Below are 17,697 nucleotides of genomic sequence, written 5' to 3'. Positions count from 1 at the left end.
TGAAGAAAACAAAGAAAAAAGGAGAGAAAATGGTGAATGGCAGGAAACCCTGGCAAGAGAAAGACGAAGGAAAGCAGAATCAAGAGACTGGGAGCAACACAATTAGAAAAAGTCAATGGCCAGACAACAAAGGTAAAGAAAATAATTTTATTTTTAATTTAGGATAAAGTAATGTGTTAGCTGTGTTAATGAAGTTTAATAAATGCAAATAAAGCACAAAATAGAAAATAAGGTGATACCTTCACTGATTTTAAAACATTTTTGATTAGCTTTCAGTAGGGTTACCATATGTCCAGATTTACCCGGATTTCTGGACAAACGGGCGGGCGGGCGGGCGGCGGGCCTATCCTAGCCTCCCCTTCCCTTACTTACTATCTACTGCCCTGGTGGTCTAGTGACCTCTTCGAGGCAGAAAAGAGCCCCCTCTTTTAATGCCCGGAGCGCTGCCCTTGCCCTGCATCCTGTTGCTGTGACGGTCTCGGGATTCAAAATGGCCGCCGAGAGTTGAAGCGGCCTCGCAAGACTTTAACTCTTGGTGGACATTTTGAATACCGAGACCATCACAGCAACAGGATGTAGGGCAAGGACAGAGCTCTGGGCAGGAAAGAGGGGTCTCTTTCCTGCCCTGAAGAGGTCACTAGACCACCAGGGCAGTAGATAGTAAGTAAGGGGAGGTGACCCGGGGAAGGGAAGGTGGCAGGGGGTGGCAGGAGAGGGCACTATGTGACCCGGGGGGGAGGGGAGGGGAATATGTGACAGGGGGTGGGGTGAGGATGTGAAAGGGGCGGGGCAGGGGGCGGGACATGTGTCCTCTTTTTGAGAGGACAAAATATGGTAACCCTAGCTTTCAGAGACCAACACTTCCTTCCTTAGGTCAGGAGAGGATACCATAACAACATTATACTGACCTGAGGCAGAAGGGTTTGACCTCTGAAAGCTAATTGAAAAGGGTATTAGGCTATTAAATAAAAGATTTTCTGAAATGGCTGCAGGTTTGAGGTGTTCCAGGGGCGGAGCCAATGCACAGTGAGGCGGGGCTGGGGCGTGTACTAAAATCTCCCTCTCAAAAATTGGGACCCCTTTGCCTGTTAACTACTTCCTATACATTACAGATCCACTTTAAGGAGGTGGGAAATCTTAGAATGACCTCACCAAGGAGGTTTCATTGAGCATGATGACCCATTATCTGACCTGAGGTCAGTAGGCGGAGCTTGCCACCCTATGTTTTGGGTGTACTGAGATGACAGTGGCTGCTTTGGAGAGAATGAAAACTTCCTGGGTGAAGTGGCTTCAGCCCTGTGATGTCATGCCACTTGCTGTTAATCATCATAGTTCCTTGACCACACCAGGAGGAGGAGCTCTGAACATGCTCTGTCTGTCCTTTCATTATCTAAAGTGTCTGCAGAGCTGCAAAGGGGGAAAAGACTCAGAAGAACAAGAGCAGAAACTGGGGTCTGGAAATCCCTGCAAGACCCAGTCCCAGATCTGCAGAGGGAATTTATCTGATCCCTAGAATCGACTCAGCCTCCTCCTGTTTTATTTGTCTTTGCAGGAAAAGGCAAATCTCCAGCCTGAATCCATCCCAGCAGCTGCAGAATTCAGAGGGGAAACAGCAGGGAAATGTCTGCCCTGGTTCCTGATCAGGTAAGAAATGATTCACCCAGGGTTCCAGCAATAAAAGGAAAATATTTAGCTTTCTCTTCTCTCTCCTTATTTGTCTGTGTTGAGTGAAGCAGTGGGTCTACTTTACAAACTTTTAATATCCTGCTTAGCTAAAGAAAAGATCAACACTCAGAATATTAGAAACGAACTTTGATGTAAGTATAATGTCCCTTTGCCTGGGCACCTCTGGGACCGGGGTCTGAGCGGGCTGGAGGAGCCCCCACGAAAGGCAGACTCCGTGGGACCCTTGCTCACTCACTCACTCACTTGGTGCACGGTGCCTCCACCTGGGGAAAGAAGAGATGGCGGGTGGGAAACTCAAAGTCAAGGTCCAGATCCCTAAGAAAGAAAGCTGGCAGACCACTGTTCACCATTTAGTCCAAATGTCCACCCTGCAGTCAATAGCTTAAACCAGTGGTGTGCTGCTACATGTTTTTTTTTTTAATTTATAAAAGTTTTTTTATTAACAAATAAACATAGCCATACAAAGTATTTAACGGTTAACATGTCTCACAAGGTACATACATAATACAACCATTTATTAGTAGTATCCCATAGCAATAAACGTTCACTTGTTTATTTTTACAATTCCTCCCCCCCCCCTGGTTCCCCTACCCTCTCCCCTCCTCATTCCACCTCCCACCCTCCTCACCTCAAGACAATGTTCATTTTAGTGTGTGTGCATGTTTCCATATCTACTATAATAAAACTCACCCTCAACGTTCTGAAGTCACTCAGTCACTCCCTGAAGGGTTCATGGATTAATGGTGGTGAAGCCACAACACTACTACTACTACTACTACTTAACATTTCTAGAGCGCTACTAGGGTTACGCAGCGCTGTACAAATTAACAATTAAGGACGGTCCCTGCTCAGAAGAGCTTACAACACTGACCATGTCTCTCTGCCCCGCCCTCGCATGACGGACCAATCAGAAAAAACACCCTCAACATTCTGAAACAGAAAGGACCATCACAACACCGTTCCCAGGCAACACTAGGCAACGTAAGACGGACCAATCAGAAGAAACTACGTGACAATAAGGGAGGAGCATTCCCCAGCAGAATGGCTCATTATCTGTGCAGCACGGAGAGCACAGAACCACCGCTGGAATGAGAGAAGAATATTCCTGCTGTGGGTATGTGCAAAAATAAACCGGGGGGGGGGGGGGGGGGGGGGGGGGGAGAAATTTTTAAATGCCTAATGCCAGTACTGAAGAGTGCCAGAGGGCCTATAGCACAGACTATATTTGGAATCGCTTGACATGGAGTCAGAGGAGCCGGAAAACAACGTGCCCGTCACCATCTGGGACGTGGGCGAACAGGATAAGCTGCGGGCCAGCTGGAAGGATTACCCGCGACCCAGCCAGCAGCAAACAGCGACCAAGGACAGCACAGCACATCCCCCAACCCCCAAGCAAAAAACAAAACAAAAAAAGACACACACCGCACACTCACACACACACACACACACACACACACACACACACACAAAATAACTCTGTGACACATACTCACACACACACACACACAAAAAGCCACATTCTAGCGCCCGTTTCATTGGTTTCGGAAACGGGCCTTTTTTACTAGTCCTATATAATAATTCTCACCTCCAACATTATGTCTTGCTGCCTGGGACCGTGGCTCCTTCCGAGCTGGTCTGCTAGGCTCCGTAGATCAGGCTGACATCACCGTAGCCATTATGATGTCAACTTCAGAACCCGGGGAAAAAAAACATGCCTCACAGCTGATCCATGTCCAGAGGAGGGTCGCTAGACATGGGTGGTTGGAGGAGGGGCAGGGGAGCGAGGAGGGTCGCTGGACATGAGTGGCTGCAGGGGAGCTCTGATCTTACTGACAGAGGTCGTATGTGGTATGTTACACAAACATAGTAGATGATGGCAGATAAAGACCTGCACGGTCCAGCCAGTTTTCCCAACAAGAAAAACATGATAATGAAACTGTGACTGACAGTGTCCTGTCTGCTGTTCTAGGTATTGGTCACATTCAAGGATGTTGCTGCTTATTTCTTGGACGTGGACTGGGACATTCTGGGAGAATGGCAGAAGGAGCTGTACAAAAAGGTCATCAAGGAGATTCATGACATCCTCATCTCACGAGGTAAATCTACCACACAAGCACATTATGGCGTGGGTGCTGTTAGTTTATCAGAGCTGCAAAAATCCCAGGTACCAGGTCCCGTGGGCACCTGAAATTCAGACCTGGCTTCTGGTGCCAAAGATGCTGCTCTGTGCTGTAAGATAAAATGTTTACCTTAAACTGGAGGCTTCATACATGACCAGCTGCAGTCTGTCTCCCTTTTCCGTACAACAAATTCTGACCCTTCTTACTGAGAACTACAACTTCTGTGTAAAGGGCCTGATTGTCAGCTTCTCAATGTGTAACCCCTTCAGATGGTAACCAGATATCACAGAGCAGTTTGACACCTGCCGTGACTTCAGCTTAGAGGTTCCTGAATAGAAATGAGGCACCAGAAAACCTCCAACATTTTGTATAAGTCAGGCAGCAAACTACAGCTCCCTCTTCTCTCCAAACACAGCCCAAGATATAGAGAGTCACCCTAAGTCTATATATGACGCTGTAAATTGCGTGTATGCAAATTAAATGCATAACAAGCCAATCAGGATCAATACATGGGCGCTAATGATCAATTATCAGTGCATATTGGCATTAATTTAACCTTACACGTGGATCCAGAATGGGGATGCGGACACGGGAGGGGCATGGGTGGATCAGGGCATTTGCACGCAGTGTTACAGAACAAGGGAGATCTGCACCGAAAATTGGTTGTGGATTTCTCCCCCCACCCCCACACACATGTGCACTGCTTGTCCAGAACAGGAAACAGATGGAACCTCCCCAGGGCTTCTACATATAAATTGAAATGACATTTTCCTACTTATTTACAGGTTATTCAGTTGTTAATCCTGATGTTATGTTCAAGATTAAAAAAGAAGATGAGAAATATTTCACACAACACTTTGAGTGGGAGGGAAAAGAAAACCCAGATGATCCCATGAAGAGTAAGTAGATGTTTTGGATTTGATCAAAGTACCCAGACATTTGGAGACTTAAAATCCAAATGTATTGTCGTATCCTTGGTGAATCCTTCTAGATGTGTTTTCCCTTAACAGACCTTCCGATTATAACGTCTGTGATCTCACTCGGTGTTAAACAAGAGGAAGATCTCCCCTTGATGGATCCTCCTAAATCAGAGACATCTGAACAGACTCAGCCTCCTGTAACAAGTAAGTATAAAATTCTTCTTGCACATCTTAATAAAGTAAGCTCTGTGGTAACTTTAAAAAACAACATATTTTGCTGTCTTTTCCTTATAATAGATTTCTACAATGTCAGGCCTGACATTTTAATCCGATTTGAGCAAGAGGGATTCAAGACTGAGCCTCAGGGATCTGAGGAAAGAGGAAATCTGACCACCACAGGGAGATGTGAGGAACTGCCTGAAGCATGTGATGAAGCTACGATTAAAGCTAGTAATGAGGTGAAACAAACTTTTCCTATAAGAAAGAAGTTTCTTCTGGACCAGGGATAGTGAGAATGAGGTGTTATAATCACAGCCTCTGACTTCTAACTCTTGTTATGTAGATAATGTGTTTGTTCTAGTTTTCTTCTTTTACGTTTCTTCTTTCATTTACTCTTTTCTTTATTTTTCATTTCTTCTCTTTCTCTTATTCTCCCCCACCCTTACCCATGTTTCTCTCTCTTTCCTTCATCTTCTTTAATATCTATTGTCTGTCTTCCTTTATCAATTTTTATAATCTTCCCTGTATCTCTCACTATTTCTGACCTCTTTCTATCCATTTTTCTGTCTGTTTCCTGCTGAACTTTTATTCTGTTTCACTCAATTTCCTCGTTAACATATAGCACTAACACCCTCCAGTTTAATCCACTCTGTCATGATGATATAATTATTTGAGGCCTTTTCATTTAGTGCAACAAACTCTAACTCTCCCATCTTAATTTTCAGGCTTCTAGGATTGTGTACAGACATTTCAAAGTGTGTTTTTTGTCTCTACTGTATTTACAACTTGCTTAGTAGTTGACAGGGATAGTTAGCAGTCTTCACTCTCCATCTGCTCATCCTTTGAAGGTACCTGGCCTACCTCTGCCTTTGTTTCAATTTCCCTATCGGGATGCCCTTTCTTCCCTGTTCCTTTAAAGATACCTAATCTCAGTCCATCTGCTCTGGAGCAACTGTCAACTTTCCCCCATGTTCTAGTTTAAAAGTTGTATCTCTTTTGAAACACTAGTTCCAGCAGCCTGATTCTGCCCTGGTTAAGGTGTGGCACATCCTTTTGGAACATGCTTCCCCTTCCCCACATCTAAATCCTTCCCTGTACCATTGTCTCAGCCACATATTGAAACTCTGGAGCTCTGGCTGTCTCTTGGGTCCTGCATGTGGAACTGGGAGTATTTCTGAGAATGTTACTCTGGAGCTTCTGGATTTCAGCTTTCTATCTAAGAGCCTAAATTTGACTTCCAGGACTTCCCTCGCATGCTTTCCTAGGTTTTTGGTACCCACATGTACCAAGACAGCTGGCTCCTCCCCATCACTTTTTAAAATCTTATCTAGGTAATGTGTGAGATCTGCCTCCTTCACACCATCCTTACCCTTCCCTCCCTAGCAGGCTAGATCCTGGCTATTGGATTATTTCTGCCTCACCAAAGTGATGCTTTCCTTTTTAGATGATCTCTATTCCAAGATAGTACAGAGGCTGCCAGACTAGAGATGGGACTTCTCTACTATGTCCATGTTTGTTCTCCACTATATGCCTCTCTGTCTGCTTCAGTGCTTCCAAATTTGGTACAGTACCCTTGACAAATCAGACTTACTCCTTGAGAACCAGGAGCTCTTTGCATTGAGTACACACATGTGATCTCTCACCAGCTGGGAGATAAGCATACATGGGTGCTGTCCAGTCTTTTGAATTAAGTGCCACATCTTACTGCTAGATTGCTGTCTGCATATTAATATTGGTGAATTGTTTAGTTATTCAAACATGCTAAGAGAGTAAGGATACCTAAAGTAATATAAAGGGCCTTAAGATTATTTGGCATATTTTATGCTTTTGTGTTTTTCTCACTGAACTGCAAATTATTTGTTGTATAGGGTGAATCGTGCCGACGAACATAGCCTGTGGTGACAAATATCTCCCCCTTTTCTGCCATCTTCCTAAACAGATTTAAGACTGGTAATAGCAACAATAGACTCTCTCCCCCTGATACTCAAAAGCTTTGATCTGGCCAGGATTGGCACCTGGCTGGTTAAATATCCAATAACCGGCTATCTGTAAATTTTCAGCAGGACTTGGCCGGCCATGACTCATTGAAAGTTAGCAGCTAGCTGATTATTTTGCACAATATTTATTCATTGGGATATTAATTTATATAGATTTTTAGTACCAGTTTGGCAGCCATATTTGGCCACGTTGGTAGCTTGAATATCTTTGATAGGTTTCAACTTAGCTGGTCAGCGCTGAATATCGAGCAGTTAAGTCGAAACTAGCCAAAAATAAATTGGATATTCAATGCCAGTCACAGTGGTTTAGTATTGGGGGGGGAGGGGTCTCGGGGGGTTCTGCTATATTATTTGACATCTATATGTCCTCTTTATGTATTGGTTGTCAGTTTTTAAGCTGATGCTATATTATCGACTGCACTTTTTCCTAAGTCTCTTGGGTCTCATCAGTCATTTTAGTGAGATTTGAACACAGTATGGTCAAAATGGTCTAACAATGAATATGGAAAAGACTGAGATGATGGTGGGTACCGGTGGTACCCACTGATCAGCTGCATTTTTGTCTTTACCCTCCTTTCTTGAACCTATTCCAATTCAGCATCAAATCTGTTATCTAGGAATAGTACTTGACTCTGCTGACATTTTGGCCACAGGTTTTTGTATTTGTGTTTTTTTTATTTTTAAACTTTATTTGCTGCTTCATCTTCACATGTCAGATGGTTTTTGTATGCTGACAGAATTGTTGATTTTCTCTTCATTTGATTACCTCAATATTCTGTATTTCCTCAGCAACCCTCCAGACTGTTCATGACGCTTGCGTTTTATTTATTTATTTATTTGTTACATTTGTACCCCACATTTTCCCACCTATTTGCAGGCTCAGTGTGGCTTACATAGTACTGAGAAGGCGTTCGCCATTTCGGGGCATAATTGAACGAAAACGTCTATCTCCATGGGCGTTTATCTCCGAGAACGGGTCCGTGAAGGGGCGGACCGAACCATATTTTCGAAAAAAAAATAGACGTCCATGTTTTATTCGACAATTTGTGAGCTGGACGTTTTTGTTTTTCAGCGATAATGGAAAATGAAAGTGCCCAGCTCAAAAACGAATAAATCCAAGGCATTTGTTCGTGGGAGGGGCCAGGATTCGTAGTGCACTGGTCCCCCTCACATGCCAGGACACCAACCGGGCACCCTAGGGGGCACTTTTACAAAACCAAAAAAAATGTAAAAGAGCTCCCAGGTGCATAGCACCCTTCCCTTGTGTGTTGAGCCCCCCAAATCCCCCTCAAAACCCACTGCCCACAAGTCTACACCATTACTATAGCCCTAAGGGGTGAAGGGGGGCACCTACATGTGGGTACAGTGGGTTTGGGGGGGTTGGACGACTAAGCATTAAGCAGCACAATTGTAACAGGTGGGGGGGGGGGGATGGGCCTGGGTCCACCTGCCTGAAGTCCACTGCACCCCCTGCTCCAGGGACCTGCATACTGCTGCCAGGGAGGTGGGTATGACATTTGAGGGTGAAAATAAAAAGTTGTGAAACATCATTTTTTTGTGGTGGGAGGGGGTTAGTGACCACTGGGGGAGTCAGGGGAGGTCATCCCCAATTCCCTCTGGTGGTAATCTGGTCATTTAGGGCACTTTTTGGGGCCTTATTCGTGAAAAAACAGGGTCCAGGAAAAGTGCCCTAAATTCTAGCTACAAACACATACTTTTTTCCCATTATCGGCGAAAGGCGCCCATCTCTGTTCGGGTGATAACCACGCCCCAGTCCCGCCTTCACCACGCCTCCGACACGCCCCCGTCAACTTTGTACGCTTCCGTGGGAGTGCAGTTGAAAACGTCCAAGTTCGGCTTTCAATTATACCGCGTTATTCGTTTTTGGGAGATAAACGCCTATCTCCCGATTTAGGTCGCAATATAGGCGTTTTTGTCTTTCGATTATAAGCTGGATTGTGGTCGAATGAGATGATGTGTTTCAGGCACCATGAGGGTCGGAGTGAAAGAAGATTGTATATTGTCCAGTAAGATCATTGGTTATGCGGTGTTGCTGGGTGTGGGGGGTTACGGTGGGTCGGTGGGGTAAGCCTTTTTGAAGAGGTTGGTTTTTAGTGATTTCCTGAAGTTTAGGTGGTCATGGATTGTTTTCACAGCTTTTGGGAGTCCGTTCCATAGTTGTGTGCTTATGTAGGGGAAGCAGGATGCGTAAGTTGTTTTGTATTTAAGTCCTTTGCAATTTGGGTAATGTAGGTTTAGGTATGAACGTGATGATCCGATTCTGTTTCTGGTTGGTAGGTCTATGAGGTCTGTCATGTAGCCTGGGACTATGCCGTAGATAATTTTGTGGACCATAGTGCAGAGTTTGAAGGTGATCCGTTCTTTGATTGGGAGCCAGTGCAGCTTTTCTCGGAGGGGTTTAGCACTTTCGAATCGTGTTTTACCAAATATCAGTCTGGCTGCTGTGTTTTGGGCGGTTTGGAGTTTTTTTGTGAGTTGTTCTTTGCAACCTGCATTGATTCCGTTGCAGTAATCTGCATGGCTTAGGACCATTGATTGTATTAGGTTTTGGAAGATTTCTCTCGGGAAGAAAGGTTTTACTCGTTTAAGTTTCCACATTGAGTAGAACATTTTCTTTATTACGGAGTTTACTTGGCTCTCAAGGGTAAGGTTGCGGTCGATTGTGACGCCGAGTATTTTTAGGCTGTCTGAGGTAGGGAGGGTGTGTCCTGGGGTGTTTATGGTTGTGGGTTTATACTTATTATGTTGAGATGAGAGGATGAGGCAGTGTGTCTTTTCAGTTTTAGTTGGAATGAATTTGCCTAAGAGTTCATGATTTTCAGGCCGTCATTGATTTCAGTGGTTATTTCTGTTAAGTCATGTCTGAAGGGAATGTAGATTGTAACGTCATCTGCATAGATGAACAGGTTGAGGCCTTGATTGGATAGGGACTTTGCCAGTGGGATCATCATTATATTGAAGAGTATTGGTGATAGTGATGATCCTTGAGGTATGCCGCAGTCTGCTTTCCACGGTGGTGATATGTTTGAGTTTGATTTTACTTGGTATGTTCTGGTTGTTAAAAAGCCCTTGGTCCAATTAAGTACATTTCCATCAATCCCAAAGTGGCCAAGGAGTCTTAGCAGTATATCCTATCCCCCCTTCAATCTGTCCAAAATTCCGCCGCACGTCTTATCTACCGCGTGAACCGATACTCTCATATCACCCCTCTCCTCAAGTCGCTTCACTGGCTCCCGATCCGCTACCGTATACAGTTCAAGCTTCTCCTATTGACCTTCAAGTGCACTCAATCTGCAGCTCCCCATTACCTCTCTACCCTCCTCTCCCCGAATGTTCCCACCCGTAACCTCCGCTCTCAGGACAAATCACTCCTATCTGTACCCTTCTCCACCACCGCTAACTCCAGACTCCGCCCCTTCTGCCTCGCATCACCTTATGCCTGGAACAGACTTCCCGAGCCCATACGCCATGCGCCCTCCCTGCCCATTTTCAAGTCCTTACTCAAAGCCCATGTCTTCTCCCTTGCTTTTGGCGCCTAACCACCTTCCCCATTCATGATACCTACACTGACTACATAGTTTGTTACCTTTAGATTGTAAGCTCTCTTGAGCAGGGACTGTCCTTCCCCATGTTTAAACTTGTACAGCGCTGCGTAACCCTGGCAGCGCTATAGAAATGCTAAGTAGTAGTAGTAGTAGTAGTAGTCCCATGCCGAATGCGCCCGACATGTGGAATTGGAGGAGAAGTATGCTTTTGCCTATGGCTATTTCCTGCTTGAATTTGGCCAGGAGAGTGACTAGGACATTTTCAGTACTATGGTGGGGGCGGAATCCTGATTGTGAGTCGTGTATTATTGAGAACTTGTCCAAGTATTCTGTAAGCTGTTTGGTCACCAGGCTTTCCGTCAGTTTGACTACTAGTGGGATGGACGCAACTGGACGGTAATTGGTGAGATCGTTTGTGTTTTTCTTAGAGTCTTTTGGTATTGGGGTGAGTAGGATGTTACCATATTCCTCGGGGACGAGGCCTTGTTGTAGCATGAAGTTTAGGTGGGTTGTGAGGTCTGCTATGAAGTGGCCTGGGGCACATTTAAGTAGATGACTGGGGCATATATCTAGTTTGCAGTGGGTGCTGGCGAACCTATGAGTCGCTTGTGTAACTGATTCAGTGGTGAGGAGGGTAAATGTTGACCAGAAGCGGTCAGCTGGGTATCCACCAGGGATTGGGTCCAGGTCGTTGAAGAAATTTTCGATGTCGGTGTTGTGCTGAGGAAGTGTGCTGCATAGTTTTATTATTTTTTCATTAAAGTAGTTAGCATGTTTGTCTGCAGGTGGGATGTCTGTGTTGGTTGTGGTGATAGGGATGGTGTCTAGTAATTTGTTTACGAGTTGGAATAGTTTCTTCAGATCTTTGTAATCCGGTCCTATTTTAGTTTTGTAGTAGGACCTTTTGGTTTGTCTCATTACATATTTGTATTTTCTATGTATTTGTTTCCATTCATTGAGTGTATGTGTATGTTTATCTTTTATTTTTTTCCTTGCCCATTCAAGTTTCCTAGATTGTGTTTTGAGTTTTTTTAATTTGGCATTGAACCATGTTATCGAGTTTTGTCTTCTTGATATTCTTATCTTTACATATAGTAACATAGTAACATAGTAGATGACGGCAGAAAAAGACCTGCACGGTCCATCCAGTCTGCCCAACAAGATAAACTCATATGTACTACTTTTTGTGTATACCTTACCTTGATTTGTACCTGTCCTTTTCAGGGCACAGACCGTATAAGGCTGCCCAGCACTATCCCCGCCTCCCAACCACCAGCCCCGCCTCCCACCACCGGCTCTGGCACAGACCGTATAAGTCTGCCCAGCACTATCCCTGCCTCCCAACCACCAGCCTCGCCTCCCACCACCGGCTCTGCCACCCAATCTCGGCTTTAAGGGTGATATTTTGTTTAGTACGCTTCTGCATCGATCCTCCCAGTGATTGAGATAATGTATGGAATCCGTTCAAGTAGTCCATTCGTTATCATATATCTGTTGCCAGAATACTTGTGGGTCTGTTTGCCCTCTCGTAGTGTAAGTTGTTTGTTCTGGTGTGTGGTTTAATCCCTTCTTCCACCAGTCTAGGGATAGGTTCAGTTTATAGTGGTCGGTCCAAGGTATTTCTGTCCATTTGATGTCTGTTATTAATATGTTATGATCTGTGGACAGTTTGTGTGATAAGAGGTCCAGTGTGTGTCCCTTGGTGTGGGTAGCTTGCATGTGAGGCGATTTAAGATCCCAGGACTGTAGGAAGTCTTTGCATTCATGTGCATTGGTGGAGTTGGGGTCTTCTAGGTGAATGTTTATGTCACCTAGTATTCGTGTATTGGAGTTGTTTACACAAGTGTTTGAGATGAAGTCAGTGAAGATAGACTGGCTTTTGTACCAGTTACCGGGCAGTCTGTAAAACAGGACGCAGTTCAGATGATCGATCAGGGATTTGTTATGGATTCTGAATGAAGCAATTTCTAGTTGGGGTGTAATGGATTCGGCAATAGTTTCGGTAGTGAATTGGGTTTGGTATACACACCTACCAGCAGAGGGAGACTGAAAACACCTGTTTTTGAACACTGTAGGACTCTTTTACTAAGCCACGGTAAAAAGTGGCCTGCGGTAGTGTAGGCACGTGTATTGGGCACGCACCGGGCCAGTTTTTGCCGCGAATACAAAAAAGGAATTTTATTTAATGGGATGGGAAAAGGGCCTGTGGTAAAACCAGCGGGCTTCCAAAACTGGTCTGAGCCTTTAACGCCACCCATTGATCTAGCGGTAAGGGCTTACGCACTACACACGCAGTGACCAGTGCGCGCCAAGTGCCAATTACTGCTGGAACTGGCGTGTAGGCGGAAATATATAATTCATCCATGCATTATGGGCATGCGCCAAATCTGAAATTACCGCCAGGAGGGCACTCTGGCCTGGTGGTAGCCTCATTTGAGTGTGTGCTGCATGCGAGTAAAAGGGCCCCTGTGCAGAACCCTGTGCGAGCCTAGTGTTATCTCTAATTACCGCCCTGTTGCTACTATCCCATTGCTTGTCAAGACTATGGAAAGCATGGTAAATTCTCAGCTCTCTGATTATTTGGATAAATTTTCGATTCTTCATGCCTCCCAATCTGGATTCCGGTCTCACCACAGTACCGAGACAGTATTGGTTACTCTCCTGTCCAACTTTAGGAAGGATCTATCTTTGGGAAGAACATTTTACTTCTTTAATTCGATTTGTCCAGCGCGTTCAACATGGTTGACCACAATCTCCTCCTTACATTACTAGCTGAATATGGTGTTGGAGGTACTGTCTTGGATTGGTTTAGGGAATTTCTGTCTTGCCGATCCTATCAGATCAAAGTCCAGTCCACTATTTCGCCATCTTGGAGATCCCACTGTGGAGTTCCTCAAGGCTCCCCCCTATCGCCTACCCTATTCAACATCATGATGACTCCACTAGCAACAGCCCTTTACAACCATGGCCTGAATCCTTACATCTATGCTGATGATGTGACTATCTACATCCCCTTCTGATCTTCCTTAGCCGAAATCTCAGCAGAAATTCAGAACAGTCTCGCCATCATGGTCAATTCGGCTAACACATTTAAGTTTAAGCTTAATAAGGAAAAAACGCATTGCTGCATTCTCTCCTCCCTGTTCAAAAAGTCTATAACGGGCACGGTTGCTGCGCTGTACTTCTCCATCCCTATTGCAGCAAGTTTGAAGCTACTTGGGATCATTCTGGATTCCCACTTGACTCTTGACCTTCAAGTTTTGTCAATTACGAAGCGAATGTTCCTTTCCATGAGGTCCCTTAAGCGTATTAAGCAGTTCCTACCGTTTGACCTATTCAGGTCTCTAATTCACTCCCTCGTATTGAGCCATTTCGACTACTGCAATGGAATTTACACCGGCTGTAAAGAACACACCCTTAAGAAACTCCAGACAGCACAGAACACGGCGACGAGACTACTATTTTGTAAATCTTGGTTTGAGGCAGCAAAACCCCTTCGTGAGAAGCTCCACTGGCTCCCGATTAAAGAACGCATCGAATTCAAAATCTGTACTCTTGCCCACAAGATTGTATACGGGGACGCTCCTGCTTATATGTAAAGCCTGATTGACCTCCCTCCCAGAAATTCAGAGAAGTCGTCCCACACCTATCTCACTCTCCACTTTCCTAACTGCCGGAACTTAAGATACAAACTACTTTTTGCCTCCTCTTTTTGCTTTATGTGTCCCCATTACTGGAATGCTCTACCATCCACGTTACGAGAGACAGCCGATCACAGTCTGTTCAAGAAGTCCCTAAAGACCTGTCTATGTGATCGCTCATACTCCTTTGCAGCTTGATCTCCTGCAATCTCGCACTCCTTTCTCCTGCTGTTTCCCCCTCCCCCTCCTCAACCTTATTCTCTGTTTTGTACTAGACTTCTTATGTTATTCTTTCATTACATGTTGTAAGCCACATAGAGCCTGCCTTAGTGGGATTATGTGGGATATAAATGTTCACAATAAATAAATAAACCCCAACCAGCCAGTATTTCTCAGTCTCCAGCAGAGGGTAGGTGTGGCAGTCTGTGCAGCCTGACCAGTCTGGTAGGCCCTAGGGGGTGTTTTGGTGCAATGTGGTTGTTTTTTCTTTGGGGGCTTTTCTTCTTCTTGAGTTTTAGACCCCCCCCCCCCAAAAAAAAAAAAAAAAAACAACCTTTGGTTGGTCCTTTGTAGTGCTTCTAGGATGTGGGTCCGGTGGGGCCCCGTCTCCCCTTGGAGTGTTAAACCCGGGTGGCCAGGTCCCTCCTCATTCTCTGCTCTGTGGAGTGAATAGCTGTGTGCCTCAGCTGCCATATCCAGGTGGGAGTCTTGATTGCCTTGTTCAGCCTTCAGCAGCGGGTCTCAAGCTTTAAAAAAAAAAAAAGAGTAACAGCACTGGACTCAGTGCCAGTGTGTTTGAGCTGTCTGGGAGAGCAGAGTGTTGATTCTGTGCTGGAGGGGAAGTTGGTTTTGCTTGGTTTGTAGTGCGGGTAGCACTCTTCCTCCCTCCCTCCTGTTTTTACCGCGGTGATGTGTGCAGTAAGCTCCTCCGCTGCCGCTCATGTGCGCGCCGGGGGGGGGGGGGGTTGAGGCACATGGATCGCAGCAACGGCTTTGAGGTGAGCCGAAGTCGTCCTTGGCAACACCGCTCGATTTGACCGCGGAGCACAGTGTGGCAGGAATGGCTGGGAGGCTGCCCTGCCAGTGGGTTCGCCGCCGGTGGTTCCATTCCGCCATTTTGGATTTTTCCCGTGATACTGGGCCGCCTTAGTTGTTGCAGGAAGATATTCGGTCTGGGCCTTTTTTGGCCGGTGAATGCTCAGGACGGATGGGGTTCCCTCCTGAGTTTGTCTGGACCTTATATCAGGCCTGGAAGACAGGACCAGCCAGGGCTGATGCTCCCAGTGGGGAAGCTGGTCCGGTGGTGGCCAAAACACCTCACCTGGATTGGGCTGAGGATCTGGATGCTGTTTCCCTCCTGGGCTCAGAGGAAGCTTTTAGTGAGATCGAGTAGGAAGATTCCCTGGATTCTCCAGAGAAGGATGTCTTACTGCCAGGGGAGGACCCTTCAGTAGTTAGGATTTTTCACAGAGACGAGCTTGCGAAGTTAATAGATTAGGTGTGTCTTCTACTCTTAAGTTGGAACCTGTGGAGATTCCTGCGGGGGACGTTAAGCAGGTGGATCCTTTGGTCAAAGGGATTCGGCATCCTCCACAGCCCTTTCCTATGAACAAGGATCTTAGGGGGACACAAAGAGCCAGGCGGTCACAGAAGAGATGGTATTGTTGGTATGCTAGGCAGAAGCTCATCTTCAGGATCTCTCTGCTGTACACGTGGCCAGCATGGATAATCTCTGAGCAGGCACACTCTAGATCCCGCCAGTGGTCTCTTCATTGTTCGGTTTTCGACCGTATTGTGGCAAGATGGGGTCTGCCTCAGGTGGATCTCATGGCGACTACCAAAAGTGCTCAGGTTCCTCGTTACTTCAGTCGTCGGAGTGATCTGCATTCCAAGATGATCGATGCGTTGGTTCTTCCATGGCCTCCTCAGGTGTTGCTTTACGTGTTTCCACCGTGGCCCTTGGTGGGTCTTGTGGTCCAGAGGATTGAGCTCAACTCAGGATTCTGGTTGCTCCAAACTGGCCGCGCCGTCCTTGGTACGGAGACTTGGTACGTCTGGCGGTGCAGGATCCATTGCCGTTGCATGGGGAGATGAACTTGTTGCATCAGGGTCCTATTGTGATGGCCGACCGTGTCTGTTCTCGCTTACGGCTTGGCTCTTGAGAGGGACCAGTTGAGGAGAAAAGGTTTTTATCCCAAGGTGATTTCTTCTGTGCTGCAGTCGCATAAGTGGTCTACCTGGCCTATGTGAGAGTGTGGTGTATTTTTGAAAGCTGGTGCCAAGATAGGTCTTATTGGCCTTTGTGTTCTTCAATCACGTAGATTTTAGAGTTTCTGCAGGATGGTTTGGACAGAGGTCTGGCTTTGTCTTTGAAAGTGCAGGTCGCAGCTTTGGCTTGTTTCCGGGGGAAAGTTGAGAGGGTGTCCTTGGCTTCTTTGCCAGGTATGGTCCGTATTTTGCATGGGGTGAAGCTTCTTAGGCCTCCGTGGCATCCCTTGATGCCCCTATGGAATTTGAGTCTGGTTTTGGAGGTGCTGGTGGGTGCTCCTTTCGAACCACTTGAAGCGAGCACCTGTAAAGATCTTACCTTGAAGACAGTATATTTGTGAGTGACATTGCCGAAGGGTTAGAAGGTAAAGTTTGCCTATTTGCGGATGATTCTAAGATTTGCAACAGAGTGGACACCCGGGAGGGAGTGTAAAGCATGAAAAAGGATCTGAGGAAGCTAGAAGAATGGTCTAAGGTTTGGCAATTAAAATTCAATGTGAAGAAATGCAAAGTGATGCATTTAGGGAGTAAAAACCCACGAGAGACTTATGTGTTAGGCGGTGAAAGTCTGATAGGTACTGAGGAGGAGAGGGATCTTGGGGTGATAGTATCCGAGGATCTGAAGGCGACAAAACAGTGTGACAAGGCGGTGGCCTTAGCGAGAAGGTTGCTAGGCTGTATAGAGAGAGGTGTGATCAGCAGAAGAAAGGAAGTGTTGATGCCCCTGTACAAGTCGTTGGTGAGGCCCCACCTGGAGCATTGTGTTCAGTTTTGGAGGCCGTACCTTGCGAAGGATGTTAAAAAAAATGGAAGCGGTGCAAAGAAAAGCTACGAGAATGGTATGGGATTTGCGTTCCAAGACGTATGAGCAAAGACTTGCTGACCTGAACATGTATACCCTGGAGGAAAGGAGGAACAGGGGTGATATGATACAGACGTTCAAATACTTGAAAGGTATTAATCCACAAACAAATCTTTTCCGGAGATGGGAAGGCGGTAGAACAAGAGGACATGAAATGAGATTGAAGGGGGGCAGACTCAGGAAAGATGTCAGGAAGTATTTTTTCACAGAGAGGGTGGTGGATGCTTGGAATGCCCTCCCGTGGGAGGTGGTGGAAAACATATGAGTTTGTCATGGGCAGACTGGATGGACCATGCAGGTCTTTTTCTGCCGTCATCTACTATGTTACTATGTTAGATGAGGTTTTCTGGTGCTGTGTCGCTCCCTTGGAAGTACACGCTATGTAAGTGGGTATTTGCAGAATAGCGCTTAAGCTCCC

At 45.9% G+C, this 17,697-nt stretch overlaps 1 protein-coding gene across 1 annotated transcript in view; it reads left to right on the top strand.

The window, feature by feature from the left end:
* Nucleotides 1-1,407: 1,407 nt before the first annotated feature.
* The window catches only part of LOC115463017 (zinc finger protein 780A-like), a 39,944-nt gene continuing 23,654 nt past the window's right edge, over nt 1,408-17,697 (top strand). The window contains exons 1-5 of the mRNA XM_030193182.1: nt 1,408-1,644; nt 3,656-3,782; nt 4,592-4,705; nt 4,817-4,930; nt 5,024-5,184. Coding sequence (XP_030049042.1) covers nt 1,621-1,644; nt 3,656-3,782; nt 4,592-4,705; nt 4,817-4,930; nt 5,024-5,184 — 540 coding nt within the window. The 5' untranslated portion in view covers nt 1,408-1,620. The remainder of the gene's footprint in view (nt 1,645-3,655; nt 3,783-4,591; nt 4,706-4,816; nt 4,931-5,023; nt 5,185-17,697) is intronic.

Source organism: Microcaecilia unicolor, chromosome 1 (genome assembly GCF_901765095.1).
Source record: "Microcaecilia unicolor chromosome 1, aMicUni1.1, whole genome shotgun sequence".
In the NCBI taxonomy this organism is placed as follows: domain Eukaryota; kingdom Metazoa; phylum Chordata; class Amphibia; order Gymnophiona; family Siphonopidae; genus Microcaecilia; species Microcaecilia unicolor.
This window is presented reverse-complemented; position numbering and strand designations above follow the sequence as displayed.